Here is a 24450-nt window from a genome sequence, read left to right as displayed (position 1 = left end):
GGATAGATAGTAAAAATCTTTATCCCATATTGCAGGTGCTTAAGACAAAAGGGTTATGATCTAAAGTGAGAGGTAGGAGTTTAGAGGGATTTGATGGAATCTTTTCATACAAAAGATGGTTTAAGTCTGTAATTCACTGCCTGAAGAGGGGGTGGAGGCAGATACTCTCAGGACATTTAAGAAGCATCTAGACAAGTATGCCAGATCGCCAAGGCATAGAAGACTATGGACCTAATGTGGGTAAATGGGATTAGTGTAGATAGGTGCAATGAGCAGCATGCACTTGGTGGACCAAAGGGCCTGTTTCTGTGTTATGGGACTTTATGACTCTATGAAACGCTTCTACATTATCAAGAAACTCTGTAAAGCCTTCCAAGAAATGGAGGCCGAATTTGTTAGCAAAAATCAGATAAGAAGGGTCTCGAGGTTATAATGAGCAAAACCCTTAGGAAGTCATGACAAACTATCTGCAATGCCATCAGATGAAGAGCCTTATCCTGCCAGATGTGGCAGGGAAATACTTTGAATATACCCATTTTGAACAAAAATATAAAGATCAAAGCACATCTCCAGTGGTGGCACTCACTGCAGCAGGAATGGCAAGCGGCAATGCAAAATTTTGCAACTGGATATATAGATGATTTAAACATACCTTTAAAAAAAGACAACTGTTGAAAACAAAGGTGCACAGAGATAATCTTAAGATTGTCAGAGGTCAAAAACAAAGTAAAGATGTTTAAGTGCTGACTAAAGATGCCCTTTCAATGTCACATTCAGTACACCTCCCAGCAGTATACACTTTATTTGTGGTTTCAAGACAGAAGATTCTTATGCGCCTACAAGTTATGTTTTTTAAAAAACAAAGTACTACTCTTTACACACCTTTGACAAAGCACAAATGTATTATATGGGGTTACCCATATGCATATAACAAAGGCAATGAAGGATTTATAGATGAATAGGCAGACATTAATCAATAGCAATAAGTCAGTATACCTGCGCTTTCTGTAACGGTGCCATGCGACAACACAAGACAGCAGTACATCTCTGGCATATTTGCAACAACAGGTTTTCATAGTTACTCGTACCACCATCACCATGTATTATAGACAGAGCAGCACCATCAATGATCAAGCCATATTCCTGCGTAACAGACCAACTTCTAGAACAGAAATTGTTGCAAATCTTATTTTAAAATGTCATGAACAACAGAATTCCAATAGAAAAGGTCTCCTCCCACCCAAATGGAAAATCACTGATGTGATCAGATAAGTGTGATCAGCATAACTTTTGATGCAGTTCATGTATTCTGCCACTAGATGCCAATGCATCTCACACACTGAGCCAGCATTTGCTGATGCTTTGAACTGGAACAATCACTAGAGATATTGATATTCATGCCCAGAGTTCACAATGAATTCACAATGAAGAAAACATTTCACGACAAAACTTCATCTATCTGGCTTCCTTACAGTAATAAAGATGCTTCACAGGAGTATTATCTGACATGGAGCTTCATAGATATATTAGGGCAAGTGACCAAAAGCTTGATCAGAGAGATTTAGCGAGTGACTGAAGGAAGTTCCCGAATTGAAAGACCAGGCAGTTAAAGAACAGCCACCAATGGTGGATCAAAGGAAGGGGAATATGCGCCTTACAATAAAAACACTTAACTATCAGTAATCCCAATGTAATCAAATTCAATGTTGAACTTGAGAGTTAAATTACATAAACTAGATCTGAATTTGCTAGACTATAAAAGGTGATTAAGGCTTTTGAAAGGATCGATAGGACAAATAAAAAAATTCTGCCTGCATGGGAGTCATCCACAAGTGGATATGACCTTGAAATCAACCACAATGTGACTTCAATTGAAGGTCTCACCTGAAAACAGCACTGTGCAAATACTTCCTCAGTACTGCAGTGGGGTGTCAACTTCTATCTATGTTAAAGAATCTGGACTAAGAATTGAATCAATAACTTGCTGACTTGGGAGAGAAGTTTTAAAAGGTCATACCTTAAAAGGCTTGCAGAAGAACATCTTTTATCTTGGACAACCACTTTGTGAAGTTCCAGCAACAGTTCATGCACTTTCTCTGCACCTCTGGCTCTATACTCCTCAATGTGTTTGGTTGTCAGCTCTAAAAGCTTCATATTGGTATGAAAAAGCCTGCAGGCAAAACACGTGGCCATTGCTGTTTCCATCTTATCCCCTGTGAGCACCCAAACATTCATACCTGCAGAATGCAAGGCTTCAATAGTTTCTGCAGCTTGATCTTGGAGTCTAGCCATAGAAAAAAAAGACAACTATCAGAAATTTGATTTGCAAAATCTAAATATACCAAGAAAAAGAATTTACAGTTTTTTCCTTTAACGGACAAATATTTATGACAAAATATCTCTGTAGTTGTAGTTATTATACTTGTTTGATTCTGGTTTTCCAACAATATTTTCCCATGGATTTTTCTCCAATAGTTACTCATGGCAGAAAGCAGATACTACTTATTTACAGCACATATAAAAAGGCAAATAAAATACTGGAAACATTCAGCAGATCAGGCAGCGTCTGTGGGGAGAGGGAGAGAGAGTTAAGAGATTCAGGACAATGATCCTTCACCAGAATTTGCTGACAAATGTTCATTCACCTGAATCGCTCATGCTTGCTTCCTTGCCTTACATGCTGCCTTTCCAACATTAACTTTTGTTTCAAATTACCAGGCCTCTGTATCACTATATATTTTTTAAAACAAACTTGGTACGCAAACTGAAGATTCTGTTATTGGGATGGATTGCTAGCAAGCTGAACAGGTACATGCCCTAGGGGTGCTATTTGGTAGAAAGGAGGAGAGTTCACAAGAGGTTAGCCTAATAACCTCTGCCCTGATCTCTGTGTATGCCACAGCCGACTCCTTCTGATCACCTTACCCCCCCCCCCCCCCCCTTTAAGGTGATTACTGTCACTCAATACTTAATATCCGGGCCGAGTTTAGAAATTTTTGATTATCCCTCTCATTACATCAGTTCCTGATTCAGCAAAGGCACTAGCAATTCAAGGAGGAATATTTCTGAATGAGTACATCCAGAAATAGGCTTAAATATAATCATTCATGAAATAAATAATTGATGGATGACGTGATGCTTGCTGGATTGACTTCGCACACCACCTTCCACCTAACAACGGAACAATGCAGCAATTAAAAATGGGAATTTTCAAATGAGCTGCTGCATTTCAGTATTGGAATATTTTCCTTCAATCAATATTTTTCTAATCAAGTTTTCCTACAATTTAAATAGACAATACGATAGCTATGTCAGCCATTGGTGGCAGGGGTGTTTATTTATGGTTTACAGTGAAATATTGAGGATTCCTGTTTTCTGTGCAATTGACTTACTATCCAATTATAGGATGATTGTTTCTGGCAAAGCCAGCATTTACTGCTCATACCCTGTCGCCCTTGCTAGACATGCCAAGCCACTTCTGTATGTATTTAATGATCAACCACATTGGTGCTGTTTGGGAGTCACAAACTCCAGACTGGCTAAGGACAAGAGATTTACTTCACTTAAGCACATTAATGAACCATTTGGGTTTTTACAACAGTCCAGTAATTTCAATTCTATTAAATTAGAATCAGTATTTTTTGTTGTTGTTCAGATTTATTTAACTGCCCATTGTGGGTTTTGAAATCATCAGGCATCTTTAGGTTTTCTGATTAAATATTTCCACTGGGCTTTGGTCCTGTGCTACAAGTTATGTCCTTATGCAACACCACTCCATTACATGATAGCAAAAGATATGATGAGCTATTTTGTTTTGCAGTTGTACATTTCCAATTGGTTAGTTGTAATGCTTGAGGTGGCTGTTAAAAGCATGGAAAGACTTGGTAACATTCAGATTCCCATAAAAAGCACGCCCCAACCAGCAACTTCAAATGTCAGATACATACAGGTCATCAACCTTTCTGAAGGAAAATGTGGCATTGTTTCATGTGTGCACCCTTCAGACCTAGCTTTATACCTGTTCACCAACCTAACATGCAAACAACGTTATCTTTAGTTCTGATTCAGCAAATGGCGGTTTATTTGCATCCAAATTATTGTTTGAAAGAAGATTTCACAAGCAGAAAAAAAATCCTGTTAATACAGCAAATCTAGTTAATCAACCACCTAACCAGTTAAAATAAAACAGAAATTGCCAGAAATACTCAACACAGCTGGAAAGAGCCCAGAACTGAAACGTTAGAGAAACAAAGGACTGCAGATGCTGGAATCTAGATGAAAAACACGATGATGCTGGAGGAACTCAGCGGGCCAGGCAGCATCCGTGGAGAAAAGCAGGCGGTCAACGTTTCGGGTCAGGACCCTTCTTCAGGACTGAATATAGGGAAAGGGGAAGCCCAGTATATAGGAGGGAAAAGCAGAGCAGTGATAGGTGGGCAAAAGTGGGGAGGTGGGGTGGGCAGAAGGTGGTGATAGGCAGGTGCGGGGTAGGAGGAGAGAGCAGATACACCAGGGATGGGTCAAAGGTAAGGAGAGAAAAGAAAAAAAATGTAGAAAAAGAGAGGCTAGGAAAGGGAAGAAGAGAAGAAGCATGGTGTAGGGGTGGGGTTGTGGGGAAGTGGGGTGGGGATTACTTAATGTGGGAGAATTCAATGTTCATGCTGTTAGGCTGTAAGTTTCCAAGATGGAAAATGAGGTGCTGTTCCTCCAGTTTGCGCTTAGAATTCTCCTGGCAGTGGGGGAGGCTGAGGACTGACATATCTGTGATGGTGTGGGAGGGGGAGTTGAAATGACTGGCAATGGGGAGATGCAGATCGCGGTTACGGACAGAGCATAGGTGTTCTGCGAAATGATCACGTAGTCTGCATTTGTTCTCACCAATGTAGAGGAGGTCACACTTGGAGCACCGAATGCAGTAGATGATATTAAGGGAGGTGCAAGTGAATCTCTGTCTCACCTGAAAGGACTGTTTGGGTCCCTGGATGGAGGTGGTGTAGGGGCAGGTGTTGCACCTATGGCGGGGGCAGTAGAAAGTTCCTGGGGTGGGAGCGGGATTGATTGGGGGGGGGGGGGGGGCGGAGCAGGTAGGAGTGAACTAGGTAGTTGCAGAGAGAGCGGCCCCCTGCAAAAGGCAGAAAGGGGTGGGGAGGGGAAGATATGCTTGGTGGTGGGGACCTGTTGGAGATGGCGGAAGTGGTGGAGAATGTGTTGGATATGTCAGCTGGTGGGAAGAAATGTGAGGACAAGGGGGACCCTATCCTTGTTGGGTCTGGGAGGGGTGCGGGTGAGAGCAGAGGTGCAGGAAATGGCAGAGATACGGGTGTGAGCTCCCTCGGCCACAGTCGGGGGAAGCCCCAGTTAGAAAAGAAGCTGGACATCTCAGATGTCCTGGACTGGAAAGCCTCATCATGGGAGCAGATGTGACAGAGACAGAGAAATTGAGAAAAAGGTATGGCATCCTTGCAAGAGACAGGGTGGGAGTAGCTGTAATCGAGGTAGCAGTGGATTTGTAGAAGATGTCAGTGGATAAGGAATCTCCTGAGATGGAGACGGAAAGATTGAAGGAGAGAGAGGTGTCAGAGATAGTTTGAGTGAATTGGAGAGCAAGGTGAAAATTAGTGGTGAAATTTATGAAACTGTCGAGTTCTGCACGGGTACAAGAGGTGGCACTGGTGCAGTCGTCGATATAGTGGAGAAACAATTGAGGAGTGAGGCCAGAGTAGGCTTGGAACAGAGAATGTTCAACGTAACCAACAAAGAGGCAGGCAGAACTGAAACATTAACTGTTACTCTTTCCACAGGTGCTGCCTGATGTGCTGAGTGTTTCTAGCATCTTCTGTTTTATTTCAGTTTTCTAGCATCTGCAATTTTTTGATCTTCTTTTATCACTTGAAATCTGGCCCAAGTGCCAATGGCACCATCATAAAGGACCATCACGATTCCCTCCTCCTCCTTCCACCCACCCTCCCAAACCCCACCAAGTCTTTCTAATGATGGAGAGAGAAGACCATCTGCAATAATTCAACTGCTTTCATGGTTTTGCTAAAATGTGTATTAAACCTTCCATTTGAAAATGAGGTTCAAAATAGTGAGAAGTGTGGAGCATGGCAGCCCAAATTCCCATTGTTTACCTTTAGCAGCTAGAAAAGCTTAAATAAATACTGGACAGAGAGAGAAAAGGAGGAGTTAGCTTAGTCACAAGGCACTTTAAATCTGCAAGAAATACAGCCTTGTAACCAAAGCTCCATTCTCAAATGAAAGACTGCATTATGCTGTGCATCACCCACAGCCAAATTGGCACTTGGCATGTCCCCTTTGACACTCACCAACTTTTATCGATGCACCATAGAAAGCATCCTATATGGATGCTCTGTCCTGGACCGCAAGAAACTAGAGAGTTGTGGACACAGCCCAGCGCATCACGGAAACCAGCCTCCCCTCCATGGACTCTGTCTATGCCTCTCGCTGCTTTGGTGAAGCAGTCAGCATAATCGAAGACCCCACCCACCCGGGTCATTCTCTCTTCTCTTCTCTCCCATCAGGCAGAAGATTCAGGAGCCTGAGGGCACGTATCACCAGGCCTAAGGACAGCTTCTACCCCACTGTGATAAGACTATTGAACGGTTCCCTTATACGATGAGATGGACTCTTGACCTCACAATCTACCTTGTTATGACCTTGCACCTTATTGTCTACCTGCAATGCACTTTCCTGTAGCTGTAACACTTTACTCTGTACTCTGTTATTGTTTTTACCTGCACTACCACAATGCATTCTGTACTAACTCAACGTATCTGCACTGTGTAATGAATTGATCTGTATGCAAGACAAGTTTTTCACTGTACCTCGGTACAAGTGACAATAATAAAGCAATACCAATACATGGTGCTATTGTAACTAAAAATGCTGAGGGTGCAAAATCAAAATACTGCAGATGTTGGAAATCTGAAGTAAAAACACAAAATGCTGGGAATACACTGAAAGTCAGGCAGCAGTAGTGGAGAGAGAAACAGTTAAACATGCAAATCAATGCTTTGAAACAACTGACTTGAAACATTAACTGGTTTCTTCTCCATATACAATCATATTGCCTTTTAAGTTTCTGTTCTTTCAAATAAAGAACATTAACAAAGGTCGTTTGCTATCCATACGGGAAAGCAGGAAGATAGAAGTTTATCACCAAGCCTTCATATCACCTCCTTTCACCTTTCAGCTGATGGATGAAGTGGTGGAACAAATATGTAATCCATCTAGACATATCCAAGGACAAAGGCTGCTTGCATAGATTATACAATTGGAGTATAAACATAACTGATCACTCAAAAGACTTACTTGTCTTCCACAGCTGTTGCCCCAATTAAATGCAAGTCATTTTCAATATCATCATAAGCTTCTGCTAGCTTTTCTTCTCTGTCCGTTAGGGCCATTTTGGCAGTATGAAGCTGTGCGCTAATCTGGTCATATTCATCCTGAGCGAGTTCTTTATAAGCAACACAGAGTGTTCTTAAACCATCCTGGAAATATGTAATTGCAACACAAATCATGCACCAGGAACTTTTTTCATCTAATGTTATTACATGTATGTAAATCATATATCGCTCACTTTGTGTAGTTTTTTTAAGTACCTCATTTTACTGCATTTTGGCCAGTTCAAAATATATAGATTGCACTCAAAAAGCTAACTGTTAATTTATGAAAAGGCAGTCAGTATTGGGATCCAAATGGAAAAACAATTCCATGTCTGTTTCCACCCTAGAAGACGTACACTTTGTCTTCACTCATAACCTACAGCACAAGACCTTTACGAGCCATACAGGGTTAAGGTATGATGATTTTCACTTTGACCAAAGATATATTTAGTCACGGCCAACTGGGAAGCCATTCAACACAGGCACCTGTAAGTGTACTTCCCTAGAGCTCTGCAATCTATTTCAATTTCAGAATTATCCAATGCCTTGAAAATAAATTTTAAGCCAGTAATTTTTCCAAGTGCAGGAAGGGGGAAATTAAATCATACAAAAAAAAATTTTTCCAAAATAAATCTTCAGCTGTAACCAACATGATCTTCACTCCAAGAAGGATCTTCAAAGGCCTAAGGAAAATTTTGCTTCCGCCTGCTCCCTCCACCCTCAAACACTAGTCTAACCTTGAACTTGCAATTCAAACTTTGACAAATGCAAGACTGAAAACAATCAAGACATTCTTAAAGTGTAACCTTCCTTTTTTGGGGTGGTGGGGAGGAAGTGCAAAAAGAAGAGGATTCCATAAACAGCAATGCATAACTGAAGTAATGCCTACCTGAAAAGTTCCTTAACATTTCATCTTGTCACCCACAGCATATAGTAAAGAACTGAACAAATCTCAATACAAAAGCACAAAACTAAATGTTAACTAACTCCCAAGAACATCATTTATAAAGACTACATTAGAACATCAGATCCTACCACTGCACTGTGTTCCACATGTAATTTTATTTCTTCTTGTTTTCCAGCTTTCACCTTTGGAAAAACTGAAGAGTCTGCTCCCTTACAGAAAAGGAAAATTTTTCCTATTGTAAAAGAAAATAAAGACACCAGAAGTAATGGAATTGGATAGGAACCAGAAATTTAAGAAAAAATCTTAATCAACATTTCAAAATAAAGCTAGACATTTACCCATTTTGTGCAAAATTTTATATAATTCCTTAGGATGCATGCAAATGCAGTTTTTACATTAAAAAAGCACACTACCTGAACGATCTTTCACTATCACACTCATGCGTCGACGAACAGGGTCAAAGCTAAGAATCTGCAGAAGTTCATACCTGTAACCAGAGAAAGCATATTTTTTCCACCCCAAAAACAAGATAACAACAGTTGACACACATACTTAGTTAAACTGAAATTTACCAATTGAAAAAGTGGATAATCCCAAACCATAAGCATAATTCATTTGGAGACTATATCAACTGTCATTTTTCTCCATTTCTGACCTTCATCCTTTTTCTGCCAATGTACAATGAATTGCAGGAAGATACAACTGACTCACTCCTTCCCCAGAGCAAGGATAGAGTTCTCTGGGCCTTCTACCCCACCAGCCTCCATGTTCAAAGGACCACCTTTCAGAGTTTTCACAACCTTACCAAATTTTACTAAAAATTCCGCCACTATGCATTTCCCCTCTCCTTCCCTTTAAGCATTCTAACAGGACTGCTCCCCTTCCATCTCGCCGGTCCACTCTCCCATTCCAACCAACCTCTCCCATTTCCCATGCAGCCTCAGCAAATGAAACACCTTCTCTTTTACCTCATCCTGTCTTACCATCCAGGGACCCAAGCATTCATTTGCATTCCTTCCAATCTACTATTCTGAAGCCAGTACCTATGTTGTGGTCTCCTTTAAATAGGAGAAATCAAATGCAGATATGGTAACCACTATGCAGAACCAAAACTGGATGGTTCTGCTACAAAGTTATTTATCATAACATTAACTCAGTGTTTTGCTTTCCAAATTCACTGAATGACCTGTTGGGTATTTCCAGTATTTTGCTTTAGGTTTTATGTTTCAGAAACATCTCCAACCTGCATTTCAGCTTTCCACACCTTTTGTCTGTTTCCTTTCTTTGGCCTTTTTAAGCTAAAAAAAAAGCTGCTCTAAACTGGGCAGCCCTACCCTCACCTTAGAAGTATTTCTTTGTCCTGTTCAACCCTCCCTGCAACTTAAAAAAACTTTTTCTCCCTCTTTCCCAGTTTTGATGTAGCGTCTTTGACCTGAGACATTAACCGTTTCCAACCCACGGATGCTGTGTGACCAGCATTTTCTATTCTTATTCTCGGGCAAACATCTTCAGCTACTTCATCTTTCCATTATAAAGTCAGAAGAGGGGAGTATTTGCTGATAACTGAATGTTAATTCCATTTGGAAAATGAAGCAGGACAACTGTCAGGCATGGACAGATAGGCAGCAAGCAACATTCATGCTTCAAAGTGCCAGCAATGACCATCTTCAATGAGAGAACCTACCCATTTAACCTAAACAGCATTACCACTACCAACTCCTCAACCATCAACATCCTGGCAATCACCGTTGAGCAGAAGCTCAACTGGACCAGCCACACAAATGCTATGCTTATAAGAGTCGGTCAGAGCTTGGATATTCTGCTGTGACTTATTCACTTCCTGATACCCAAAGTCTCTTCACTATTTGCAAGCCACAAGTCTGGAGTGTGATAAAATACTCTTTACTTGCCAGCTGCAAAAACATTCAAATAACTCGATAACAAAGCAGCCCACTTGGTTGGCACCTCGTCCATCACACAGAATATTCATTCCCTACATGACCTTCGCACCATATTACAGTATATACTACTAACAGAACTGACTAGTTACTTGTCTAGACTACTCTGACAGCACCTCTCAAACCCGCCACCTCTACCATCCTCAAGGCAAAGGGCAGCAAACACAATTTAACATAACCATCTACAGTTCTCGTACAAATCACACACCATCCTGACTTATAAACCGTGGTCCCTTTTTCGTTACTGGGTCTAAATCTTTATTACTGGGACCTCCTTATCTAACAGCATTGTGTGGATAACTTCACCAGTAAGACTGCTGTCACTTAAGTAATTAGTTCATCACCATCTCAAGGGCAATTAGAGATGGGCAATGTCAGCCTTGCCAGTGACATCCACATTCCAAAAAAATGAATCATTAAAGTAAAATAAAATGCTGCAGTCCTGAATAATGTTATTTTGGTATGAAAGATGCATTCTTGTTTTAAGAACCATACAGAGCCTAGAACAAACCTGACCTGAATGAATTTCAAACTCAAAACACCAATATGAATCATCTGTTAACCGAAAATTGTCACAACATCACCTGCTACATACTCTATCTTCTACATTCGCAAGATTTAGGCATCAGTTGCAAGGCTGACATTTAAAGTCCATAAAAGGGCAGCTAACTACATGGCTGTAAGTCTGGAGTTGTATGTGGGTCAAACTGAGTGAGTGTGTCAGATTTCCTCCCCAAAGACTACTGGTGAATCAGATTTTAAAAATGTTCTCATTGTCACCACACTGATACTGTCTTTGTATTCCAGAACTTATTTAATCAACTGAATTTAAAGCTGTCAGTAAACAATGTCAGATGCCAAGGACCGATTTAAACTGCAGCACAGTTTACCTTTCATTCAATACGTTGATGTTTGTTTTCAGCATTTCATTAGAACATACTTGCCATTGTGGGATTTGAAATCATGCTACCCTTTCACTAGCCAATTACAGGGCCAAGCCTATGGATTACAAGGGCAGTAACATGGTCACATTGTCATCAAACTCTTTTTTTTTGTTGGATTCAAACTAAAATCCCAGAGGTAAAGAGATACTTAGAATATTGTACATCACACGAATGTCAATGAGCTAATTTTGTAATTTGCCAATGGAAATTGGTAAATAAATTGGTAAAGTGGTTTATTATTGTCACACATACTGGGGTACAGTGAAAAATTTGTCTTGTATACCATTAATACAGTTCAATTTATTACAAATTCTCTCAATAGTGATCAAAATGCATCGTAAGGCTGAACTTAAGTGCACATTCCAAGCCCTTCAGTAACAAAGGCAGGAAATAAAACAATGCTGGAAATCTGAGCAACTCATGCCTGTGTACAGTAAGAACAAGACAACAGTCAGGTATAGGTTGATGACGGAATCTGACCAGACGTTAACAAGGGAAATGCTCAAACACAAATAGAAGCAAGCATATGTATATAAAAAAAACATTGCTTCAGGGGTAGAAGCTGGTCATGTCAGTGCTGGAAGGTTGTAGTGGATATTGTATTAGCAACTATTAAATCAATTCATATTCAATGATACAGTAATACAAAATGGTTAAATTTTATGGATAACAACAAATGATGTAGCAATGAAGGGAAGGAAATACATACGCTTCAATTTCTGTGTCTCTGTTCTGTACTTTCATCCAGTTTTTTTCCATTCCTTTGAACGTGAAGCCCAACCTGTTATGGAAAGTAAAGTGTTTTATTGATACACAAGGAAGATTAAGCATCTGAACTACTTATTAAGTCACAACACTGAAATCAAGAAACATTAAATATGACCCTTGTGACCTCTCTGATTTCCTCTTTGGCCTCCTATACTGTTCCAATAATACAAAGTAAGATTGAGGAATAGCTCTATGGTTCCCATCTAGGCCCTAGATATTCAATATCACACTCAACTATTTAGAACATAGGAAAGTACAGCACAGGAACAGGCCCTTCGGCCCACAATGTTGTGCCGAACCAATCCAACAAACTAAATATTCTTTTTGACCCCACTTTTAAATGTCTGAATTCTTACTTTTTAGCACCTTGTACTAAAGCAACTTCGTCAGGAGAGGATGAGATGTACATGCACTGGCTCTCTTGCTGCTTTACCAAGCCATCTACTTTGTCCTCTTCTTTTACTTGAACAGTGTGGCATAAGCACAAAGCACGAAGGAACAGCTCTTCTTTTTCCTGAAAGCACATTAATTGCACCAAAAGTGAGATTTCAACAAACATACATAAATTAAAAAAATACAAGATTCTATCGGTCTTGAAATATTTTTTAAGATAGTCAAAATGGATTATTAAGTAAGTTGACTTCCACTTAGCTCTGGAGCATCTGGACAGTAAAGCCACCTACATTAGACTATTGTTTATTGACTACAGCTCTGCCTTCAATACAATAATCCCAAGCAAGCTTGTCACCAAACTCCGAGACCTAGGACTCAACACCTCCCTCTGTAACTGGATCCTTGTCTTTCTAACCAACAGACCGCAATCAGTGAGGATAGGCAGCAACACCTCCAGCACGATTATTCTCAACACTGGTGCCCCACAAGGCTTCTACTCTACTCCCTGTACACTCATGACTGTGTGGCCAGATTCTGCTCTAACTCCATCTACAAGTTTGCAGATGATACCACCGTTGTAGGCCGTATCTCAAACAGCGATGAGTCGGAGTACAGGAAGGAGGTAGAGAGCTTAGTGGCATGGCGTCATGACAACAACCTTTCCCTCAATGTCAGCAAAACAAAAGAGTTGGTCATTGACTTCAGGAAAGGGGGCGGTGTAAATTGCACCTGTCTACATCAATGGTGCTGAGGTCAAGAGGGTTGAGAGCTTCAAGTTCCTGGGAGTGAACATCACCAACAACCTGTCCTGGTCAAATCACGTAGATGCCATGGCCAAGAAACCTCACCAGCGCCTCTAATTCCTCAGGAGGCTAAAGAAATTTGGTTTGTCCCCTTTGACTCTCACCAACTTTTACCGATGCACCATAGAAAGCATCCTATCTGGATGTATCACGGCTTGGTACGGCAACTGCTCTGCCCAGGACCGCAAGAAACTGTAGAGTTGTGGACACAGCCCAGCGCATCATGGACACCAGCCTCCCCTCCTTGGACTCTGTCTTTACCTCTCATTGTCTTGGTGAAGCAGCCAGCATAATCAAAGACCCAACCCACCAGGGACATTCTCTCTTCTCTCCTCTTCCATCGGGTAGAAGATACAAGAGCCTGAGGGCACGTACCACCAGACTTAAGGACAGCTTCTGCCCCACTGTGATAAGACTATTGAACGGTTCTCTTAAACAATGAGATGGACTATGACCTCATGATCTACCTTGTTATGACCTTGCACCTTATTGCACTGCACTTTCTCTGTAACTATGACACTTATTCTGTACTGTTATTGTTTTTACCTGTTCTACATCAATGGACTCTGTACTAACTCAATGTAACTGCACTGTGTAATGAATTGACCTGTATGATCGGTATGTAAGACAAGCTTTTCACTGTACCTCGGTACAAGCGACAATAATAAACCAATACCAATCAATCTGAAAGGTTGTTCACTTTGCTTGCTTAGATAAGTTACACCAGTTTGAAACTTTCAAACCGGTGACAGAAGAACAACAATGGACCAAGAAAAATTAATCCACCTTTATCCAGGTTCACTCCTCCTCCTGCCAAAAGAAACTTGGAAAGAAAACAATGCAAAGTCTCCGTCTCTAAAACTGCTTATCACTGCCCTACACATAACTGGATGGATATATGAAAGAATGAAACACTTTGTTGGAATAGCATTGGGAAATGATATTAAATGCAGATCAGCTATCAGCAGCACAGATGTAGAACCATAGAACCATAGAACCATACAGCACAAAACAGGCCCTTCAGCCCACCGTGTCGTGCCGTCCATCAGACCACCCTCACACTACCTAACCCCTTCCTCCCGCATATCCCTCTATCTCACGTTCCTCCATATGCCTATCCAACAAGCTCTTGAACCTGTTCAATGTATCTGCCTCCACCACCACCCCAGGCAGTGCATTCCATGCACCAACCACTCTTTGGGTGAAAAACCTCCCTCTGACATCTCCCCTGAACCTCCCACCCATAACCTTAAAGCCATGACCTCTCGTCTTGAGCATTGGTGCCCTGGGAAGGAGGCGCTGACTGTCTACTCTATCTATTCCTCTCAATATTTTATATACCTCTATCATGTCTCCTCTCATCCTCCTCCTTTCCAGTGAATAAAGCCCTAGCACCTTAAGCCTCTCCTCATATTCAATACCCTCCAATCCAGGCAGCATCCTGGTAAATCTCCTCTGCACCCTCTCCAATGCCTCCACATCCTTCCTATAATGAGGCGACCAGAACTGAACACAGTACTCTAAATGTGGCCTAACTAGAGTTTTGTAAAGCTGCATCATAACCTCGCGGCTCTTAAACTCAATCCCACGACTTATGAAAGCCAACATCCCATTGGCCTTCTTAACTGCTCTTTCCACCTGTGAGGCAACTTTCAACGAACTGTGAATATGAACCCCCAGATCCCTCTGCTCTTCCACACTGCCAAGTACCTTGCCGTTTACCCTGTACTCTGCCCTGGAGTTTGTCCTTCCAAAGTGTACCACCTCACACTTCTCCGGATTGAACTCCATCTGCCACTTGTCAGCCCAGCTCTGCATCCTATCAATATCCCTCTGTAAGCTCCGACAGCCCTCCACACTATCCACAACACCGCCTATCTTAGTGTCGTCCGCAAACTTACTAACCCAGCCCTCCACCCCCTCATCTAAGTCATCTATAAATATCACAAAAAGTAGAGGTCCCAGAACCGATCCCTGCAGGACACCACTAGTCACTGCCTTCCAATCCGAGGGCACTCCTTCCACCACAACCCTCTGCTTTCTACATGCAAGCCAGTTCCTAATCCACACAGCCAAGCTTCCTTGGATCCCTCGGCCTCTGACCTTCTGAAGAAGCCTACCATGAGGAACCTTATCAAATGCCTTACTAAAATCCATGTAAACCACATCCACCACACTGCCCTCATCAATCTTCCTGGTCACCTCCTCGAAGAACTCTATCAGGCTTGTGAGGCAAGATCTTCCCTTCACAAAGCCATGCTGGCTGTCCCTAATCAGTCCACGATTCTCTAGGTGTTCATAAATCCTATCCCTTAGAATCCTTTCTAACAGCTTACCCACCACAGACGTGAGACTCACCAGTCTATAATTCCCTGGCCTATCCCTATTATCTTTTTTGAACAAGGGGACCACATTCGCAATCCTCCAATCCTCCGGCACCACCCCCGTAGACAACGAGGACTCAAAGATCCTTACCAGCGGTTCAGCAATCTCCTCCCTAGCCTCTCGAAGCAGCCTGGGGAAAATCTCGTCAGGCCCCGGACATTTATCTGTCTTAATATTATTTAACAACTTCAACACATCCTCTCTCTTGATATCAACAACCTCAAGAACATTACCCCTACCAGCACTCCCTTCCGCATCATCAAGACCCCTCTCCCTGGTGAATACCGAAGAGAAGTACTCATTGAGAACTTCTCCCCACTTCTGCCGCCTCCAGGCAAATTCTCCCACCTTTGTCCTTAATCGGACCTACCTTCACCCTAGCCATCCTCCTACCCTTCACGTACTTGAAAAAGGCCTTGGGATTTTCCTTAACCCTACTAGCCAAAGCCTTTTCATGTCCCCTCCTAGCTCTCCTCAGCCCTTTCTTAAGTTCCTTCCTCGCTACCCTATATTCCTCACGGGCCCTGTCTGAACCTTGCTGCTTATACCTCACGTATGTTACCTTCTTCTCCCTAACAAGTCGTTCCACCTCTCTCGTCACCCACGGTTCCTTCACCCTGCCATTCCTTCTCTGCCTCACCGGGACATATTTATCCCTAACATCCTGCATAAGATCCTTGAATATCGACCACATCCCCATGGTACATTTTCCTTCAAAAAGGACATCCCAATTTACACTCCCAAGATCTCTCCTTATAGCCTCGTAGTTAGCCCTTCCCCAATTGAAAAACCTCTTGTCCTCTCTGCACCTGTCCCTGTCCATGACAATTTTAAAGGTTATGGAGCAATGGTCACTGTCCCCCAAATGCTCACCCACCAATAGATCCTTCACCTGTCCCGGTTCATTTCCTAAAACTAGATCTAACATGGCATTCCCTCTAGTCGGCCCGTCAACATACTGCGTCAGGAATCCCTCCTGGACACATTTAACAAATTCTGTCCCATCTAAACCTTTGGCACTAAGCAGGTTCCAGTCTATATTTGGCAAGTTGAAGTCTCCCATTATAACAACCCTGTTATTTCTGCTTCTCTCCAAACACTGCCTGCCAATCTGCTCCTCTATATCTCTACTGCTACCGGGGGGCCTATAGAATACTCCTAGTAGAGTAACTGCTCCTTTCTTGTTCCTTAACTCCACCATACGGACTCTAGAGATGATCCTTCTACAACATCCATCTTTTCCACAGCCGTAACAGTGTCCCTGACCAGTATCGCCACCCCTCCACCTCTTCTCCCCCCTTCCCTATCCCTCTTAAAACACCGAAAACCAGGAATATTCAATATCCACTCCTCTCCTGACGTCAGCCACGTCTCAGTAATAGCTACGATATCAGAGTCCCCCATACTTATCCAAGCCCTCAGTTCATCCCCCTTATTCCTGACACTTCTTGCATTTAAGTAAACACACTTGTCCATCTACCTTACTACTTTTACAGCCTGTATTCTGCTTCTCCTTCCCCAAAGCCTCTCTACCTGTTTGATCTAACTTTTCCCCATTCCCTTCTTCCTCTGACCTACTCCTCCGGTTCCCTTCCCCCTCACAAACTAGTTTAAACCCTCCTGTACCACCCTAGCAAATCTCGCCGCAAGGATATTGGCCCCCTTCTGGTTCGGGTGTAACCCGTCCTCTCTGTACAGGTCCCACCTTCCCGAGAAGAGATCCCAATGATCCAGAAATCTAAAACCCTCCCTCCTGCACCAACTTCTCAGCCACACATTTATCTGCCACCTCCTCCTATTCCTACCTTCACTATCACGTGGCACTGGCAGCAATCCTGAGATTGCTACCCTTGAGGTCCTGTTCCTCAATTTTCTGCCTAGCTCCCTGAACTCACTCTTCAGGACCTCATCCCCCTTCCTACCTATGTCATTGGTGCCAATATGGACCACAACTTCTGGCTGCTCTCCCTCCGACTCAAGAATTCTGTGGACCCGATCAGTGACAGCTATGTAAGGAGCCAAGTGGTATAATTGAAATGGATAATCATGAACATGTTTTCAAGTTCACTGCAAAGACCTAATACTTACACAGTTGATTAGTTTAAAATTGTTAGAAAGTCAATTACAACTATATTTAAAATTACAAATGACAGCAAGATACTGTTACCTTTCCAGCCATTCCATAGACTCTACTATGAGGACCATCAGTCGGAGAAAGGCCATCCACAACAGACATTTCAATTCCAATGTGTTTATATTTGAATCCATCTATACAACATTCAATAAATTCCATGTTGTTCTCTGTCAGGGTTCCTGTTTTATCAGTGAACACGTACTGGATCTGTAAACAGTGGGTTGGGGGATGAAAACAGAATACATACACTTACGATCTATTTAAGTGAAGATGGGAAGTATGAACTTTTTGAGGCAACATATTGGGCTGTCTACAGTGAAAAGTGCTTAAACTTCAAAAAAGGATAATGTTGTTTTTTGGGAGAGGATTAATAGTTGAACAACAATGGAATTTAAGATTAGAAATTAGCACAAACAAAATAATTTCAAATGTTAAATTAAAACTTAATACAGGACGCATGTTTGATACAAAATAATCCCTCATAGGGATATCATATTGCACAAGATGATTGTTATCAGACTTGTAGGGACATGCAGCACAGAAACAGGCCCTTCAGCCCAACAGGTCTGTGCTGACCATCGAGCACCCATTTACACGAATCCCTTTAGATCAAATCAGATCATGAAAATGAAATTGCACTTAGTAAAATCATATCCATGTTAGTCTAAGAATAATGTGCTCACAATATTAAATGACAATTCCACAAGAAAACTACTATTATGACCATATCACAAATGAAGGGGTTAGATAGTCTTAGGCGAGGTTTAAAGGTCGGCACAACATTGTGGGCCGAAGGGCCTGTATTGTGCTGTACTGTTCTCTGTGCTATGAATAAACAGGAAATGTACTCTGATACGGACCTGTCCCAGCTCTTCATTGAGATCAGATGTGTTCACCAATGCGCCTTCACCCAAATGATCGTCATACATATCTTTATCCCAGGTAATGAAGTAAGAACCCAAGAATTTCTGCATCTCCACAGTAACATACATGGAGACGGGGATAATAAAGTTGAAGAGTACCATGTACGAGAGGAAGTCAGTGAACATCTTGACAAACTGTTAACAGAACAGATCAAACACAGAAGCACACTTAATGTTACTCCATGTATAAAAAAAATGCACTCAAGGGTGCATTTCCATACATTGAAACCTTTGAATACAAAACTTTTTATAATGTGCAGTGTGCCTAATATTCTTTTGTTTCTTCAAGAAAATTGAAATAGGGAAAATTGCTGAAAGCTGATTTAAATTATGTCATTTATGGCAAAAACACTCAGCATAATAATAAAAAAAATCAGGACCATTGGCTCCTTAATTGCTATCAATCCAAGCCCAGGACACAACATTAAAAGAATTAACTCTTCCAGGAAAACACCTGGTTGCGAAATCCAATTTACTTATAACTTAAAAAAAACGTTTTGCGGGTTAGCGTTATTAGTGTCTTGAGCATTTGATATAACCTTAAGTCATTGAAAATGCAACTCCACTTCAGGAACTGATGAAACAATGAACTGAAGAAAATACAGAACCAGTAAGATGGTTAATCACCCTCAACTGCCACAGTGTAAAAAAATTACCATACAAAAATCATCACCACTGGATTTAATACAAATCTTCTACACTTAACTACCAAATATGCTGCTTATTCCATTACCTTATTTGCATTTCTTTCTTTAAGTGTTTTTAAGCTATACCATGGTTCATCGTTTGCAGGGTCAAGTTGCCAGATGTACTTCAATGCAGTGCCTACCAAAGATTTACTGATCAATATGCCCAGATATACAATTAAAAACACATTAATAGACCTGCAAGGAAACAGCAAAAAAAAATTGGGAGAGTTAAAATGACTTCAATGATTGTGCCAGGTATATTTGAAAATACAAAGGAACCATTAGCAAGTCCACTGCTGACAGTTATATTTTCCATTGTCCCTTGCACAACTACCCAAGCTATTCTGTGGTTCAGCATTTCAACATTCTGCTCTCTGGTTCACTACTGTATCAATTCTCCTGCTGTATATTAACACATCATTCAGGGTCTTCACTCCAGAGGTATTTCTCTTTGCATTCCATATTTTTCCTATACTTCCTCCTCAATTTTTTATTAAAGTTCACAATCTGCGACCGTACACAAAAAGTAACTTGTGGGTAATCCTCACAGACCTTCTACAAATCTCTTATTAAAATGTTCCCATTAAAAGTATTGCACAATAATTTCCAAAATGTGATATACATAGCTGCAGCATCAAATTATCTCTTTTGATTTCCAATGATAAAAAGATAATTTTATTGCATCATCAAGATAAATACTTTATTAACCACAAAATTCCTTTACACTGAAATGCATAACTGGTGTTATAAAAAAAACAGGTTAGAATACAGGCGACCCGTGTTATGAGGGGGGCGGTGATAGCATTCTCAGAAAACCATCCATATTGCAATTTTCTGTAATACGAGGCCACATTATCTGCACTTGTCAAGAAATGTGAGCTGAAAATAAAATAAAAATTGACAGCAAATTCTGTGGGGAATTTTAATTCTGTATCTCAGATTTTTTTGGTAGTGATTTGTGAATTCTCTAAGGCTGAATTTCCATTACCGGAACTGCTGTGATGCGGGGATCGCTTGCACATTATATATTAAATCTCCCAACTTCACTCAGGTTTAGCACAAGTATGTCAACATATTCTTTCAAAACTGTTAAGTGACACAATTACAACATTCCACAAAAAAGTTATATTTATAAATTGGAATGATAAAACTATTACTTCTCCACCACTGATCGTTTCTGCGATTTTCCTTGGTAGTTCAATGCCATTTTGGTTTCCATCCCAGTATATATGGAAACACCTGCAATTCACACAATAGTCAAAAAAGAATGTTTATTGTTCAGTACACACAAGCGTATAAACATTGAGAATTTGAAAGGCAGTTTTACTTCCTCTTGGATTATGCAGTCCTTACCCAGCTACCATACCTAACCCAGCTGATAATGAAGCCAATTTATTTTTAAAAAATTATAGACAACTTAAGTCTCTCCACTTTTTCACATGTTAAATTACTTCCATAGTAAGATATACAAATTTACCATATATCTTGTCAGTGTTCTTCAAGGTGGCTCCCCTGAGCAGTAGATTCTCTGGACCCAAAGATCTAAGATAAATAGGTATGTCTCAGTTTCAAATTTAAGGAAGAAGACAATTTGAACAAACAGCTGAAATGTTCCTTGATCCAAATAAGCAAGAAACATGGGCAAGAGCCTCTGTATTTTATTCTGAAAATAATTTCTTTGACCAAGTTACTCAGTCTTTGTAGACATATTTCAAAACATTTCACCAATAACTGCTGCAAAAGAGCACAAATCAAAGCAAGACCAATGCACCCTACTGTGCAAAGGATTTGTGTTTTTGAAGGTGGATTTAACTGGATGAATTTTGGTCAGCAGACAAAATTTATCTGCACAATAGATCCTCAGATTAATATTGAACTGTAGGAACATTAGTCAAGCAAATAATTCTTTAGATTGCACTATGAAGCTTTCAAAGCTACCATTTGAAAAATGGGGATTGCCAAATTAAACAATTGGATTACTCGTTCAGATTAAGATATTGAATAAAATTGTGTGCAACCTTTTATTTTTAAACTTAAGACAACGCATACATCCAGGTAAGCTGTTTTAGAAACCTGAAAGATTTTATTCGATAGTTATAAAGTACACAAGCATATAGCAACCATTCACATATAACATTTACCTTGCAACTGGCTCTTGTTTATCACTGAAAACATGAATTCGTCCAACAAACCTGCAATCAAATTTTATATTAGTGTTTCTTAATCCCAAGATTTGATTAAAAATACAAAAGCAAAATACATCTCCCCTTGAGAGTAAAGGCAGCTGCCAAAATAATGCATTGATGTGTTTCTGTATCAATGACTGGGCGAGTCACTGGATTGAAGTGACCTCATCTCAAGTTTCTGGATCTGCAATATACATGCTAATTTGTTCTGTAGAATGGCAAGACACAAAATAGAAATTCTTGGTGGTAAGTGACCAATTTTCAGTGTAATGTGGCTCTCAATAAACCATGGAAATTGTATACACATGTAGCATCATCAACAACTGCCTACAGATGTGGCCATTTAATGATTTGCTTTGGCATAGTGTCTTGGCATAAAGATTATGCATCATATCCAAATCCATCTGTTGTGGCTCATATTTAAACTCACCCTGGAAATGCATCCACTCTATGCCTTAATGAATTCTTCCCAGACTTCACTTGTATCTAACTTTCTGGCCTTTTACTTTATCCCAATTTATTGCTCTCAACCCTTGCTTTAATATTATTTACTTTACCCAACAGCAAAGTTGTTTTTTTCCTATCTATTGCCACAATTGTTAACTTTGTTTAAAAGTGGAAGGGTAGGTTCAAAGTCTTTTCCAGGAAATGAATGTATAAAATAACACTTCAAAGCAATATTGAGGGAGAGTTGATGCAACACTGACTGAACTCCACACGCAAGGTTTCATGGCATGAACTTCTCATGGCATCCTGGCCAGTATTTGTCCAAAAACCAATAATATCAAAAATATTCATCCCTTTTGCCATGTGTAGGAGCTTGTCATGGTCAAATTCACTGCTGCATTTGATTATAAAGCAACAATGTATGAACTATAAAAATTACTCAAAACTCAAGACAATTTTGGGTGTCAAGAACGTCATAATAATGGAAATTCTGGGGTCTCTTTTTTAGCAACTGATTTATGATTTCTGCTAATTTTCATCATTATCACAGCAGTGAAAGCATGCTTTTATAAACTTGCTTTGTTCTTCCAATCATGTAAATGAGAATAATGAATGGTCCGTTACCCCACTCCCCACCCAGAGAGGGGTTCATTACTCCAAATGACCAGTCTTCAGCTGACGCATAAGGTAAGATATCTATTAGTCACATGTACATCGAAACACAAAGTGAAATGCAGAGTGTTCTGGGGCAGCTTGGAGAGGTAAAATCAATCACAGGAGCATAACAGCTCAAACCAAACCTTTCCCACAATGAAGTGCAGCTTCATGAGACTGCAGTTGGAGAAGGGAACAGTTCTTTTTCAAAAACTAGTAAAAACTGCAAATCTGAAATGAAAACAGAAAATATTGGAAATACTCTGTGTTAGGCAGCCTCTGCGGAAAGAGAAAGAGTTAATGTTTCAGATCATAACTCCTTCGCAGAAAAGCTTTTGATTTTCTGTCACTAAATGCAATCCTTGCAAATTAACAACAGTTAAAAAACACAAATGATATGAACCTGCAGCTTTCTAGTTCCGCATAACCCAATACTGTAACTGTAATACATGGCTTCTCCAGAAAGCTCTGCAGGGAACTGTATGCCAAGGCATCAACCCATATAGCAAATCTTAGGTTTGATGAAGAACTAGAAATAGTATTTGATGCTAAGCATTCTGCTCAAAAGCAGTTAGGGGGGTGGTTAACTGCTTTTGATCAGAAAAGTAAAGTCTAGTAAAGCTGCTGCATCACAGCTCCAGCGACCTTGGTTCAATTCTGACCACGTCTGCACGTTTTCTCTGAGACAGCGCAGATTTCCCCTGGGTGCTCTGCTGTCCTCCCACAGCCCAAAGACAGGCAAGATGGTAGGTTCATTTGTCACTAATTGGCCCCTATTGCCTCTGGCGAGGGAGGGGGTGGGCATGTGTGGGAAGCTTCATGTTATTATCATATCATGTTCATATTATCATTCTGTTGTAAGTGTGGATTTTGATAAATGCCCAAGTCACCTGAGTTGAAAGGTGGAGGGACATATGTAATTTAACAGAAGATAACCTGCTGTACCAAAATCTAGCGTGTTGCACCTGCAATTTAAGTCAAATTTTAAGTAGGGTTTCTGTGTTCAATCGATGCAATGGACAGAAGCCAGTGCTAATCTGGGGTTAAGAGCAACTATTAATTTGTTATTCATGGCAAGAGAAACACACTGTACAATATCAAATGCACTTTATTACATTTCTTGATTACATTCCACAAGAAACCAATTAGAATTAAGTGAAATTACATTAATTCAATTGATATTCCCAGAGAAAATAAAAGCTAATAGATCTAGTGCCAGAAGTACATTAAAAATGCAGGAAGCTGTCTCCAGAATCAGAGTAGTGAGGACATGAAAGGAGATGACTTGGCTGTACCACACTAAGAGCAACCAGTTGGTGCCATTCATCAGCTCTTCCACGAAACTACAATTTTCTCAGCTTTCTACACAATTCTCCTTTGAAAGTGATGACCTAATCTTCTTCCACCATCTCTTCAGGAAGTGTCTTCCAGGTCATGACTGCTCATCTAGTGATAAAGTTCTTCCTCACAGCATACATCATTTTGTGTCAATCACTATGTTACAAGCTCTTGATCTTTCTGTCAATGGGGACAAGCATATCTTTTTTTTTAATTGTCTCATCAAACTTTGATCATTTTGAGGACTTATCAAATCATCTCTCAACTTTCCCTGATCTATTGAGAATGATGCCAGGTTCTCCAGCCTTTTCCACGTCTCTCTCCCTGAAAACATTTCAGTAAATCTTTTCTGCAGCCCACCCAACCACTCTGGACCCTTTACGTCTGTCCTAGACCAGAAATAAATTGACGTTCAATATAACCTTCTTGGTTTTATAATCAGTATAAGCCCAGGATCTTTCAAACTACTTTTGTAACCTCTCCAACTACTTTTGAAGATACTCCCAAGTCTC

At 40.6% G+C, this 24450-nt stretch overlaps 1 protein-coding gene across 11 annotated transcripts in view; it reads right to left on the bottom strand.

Annotated features, from left to right (window-relative positions):
* The window catches only part of atp11c (ATPase phospholipid transporting 11C), a 126633-nt gene that overhangs the window by 29141 nt on the left and 73042 nt on the right, over positions 1 to 24450 (bottom strand). For all 11 annotated transcript variants that reach the window (XR_007956752.1, XR_007956751.1, XM_052021006.1 and 8 more), the window contains exons 8-20: positions 21455 to 21505; positions 20791 to 20855; positions 20471 to 20552; positions 19358 to 19508; positions 18562 to 18759; positions 17735 to 17908; positions 12343 to 12500; positions 11928 to 11999; positions 8730 to 8803; positions 8445 to 8548; positions 7333 to 7514; positions 2018 to 2284; positions 997 to 1162 (exon numbers count right to left, since the gene is read on the bottom strand). Coding sequence is in view for 9 of the 11 variants with exons in the window: in XM_052021006.1 (XP_051876966.1) it covers positions 997 to 1162; positions 2018 to 2284; positions 7333 to 7514; positions 8445 to 8548; positions 8730 to 8803; positions 11928 to 11999; positions 12343 to 12500; positions 17735 to 17908; positions 18562 to 18759; positions 19358 to 19508; positions 20471 to 20552; positions 20791 to 20855; positions 21455 to 21505 (1744 nt within the window). In the remaining 2 variants the exon portion in view is untranslated. The remainder of the gene's footprint in view (positions 1 to 996; positions 1163 to 2017; positions 2285 to 7332; positions 7515 to 8444; positions 8549 to 8729; positions 8804 to 11927; positions 12000 to 12342; positions 12501 to 17734; positions 17909 to 18561; positions 18760 to 19357; positions 19509 to 20470; positions 20553 to 20790; positions 20856 to 21454; positions 21506 to 24450) is intronic.

The sequence above is a fragment of the Pristis pectinata genome, chromosome 8, assembly GCF_009764475.1.
Source record: "Pristis pectinata isolate sPriPec2 chromosome 8, sPriPec2.1.pri, whole genome shotgun sequence".
NCBI classification, from domain to species: Eukaryota; Metazoa; Chordata; class Chondrichthyes; order Rhinopristiformes; family Pristidae; genus Pristis; species Pristis pectinata.
The sequence above is the reverse complement of the archived record's forward strand: the minus strand, read 5'-3'. Positions and strand labels throughout refer to the sequence as shown.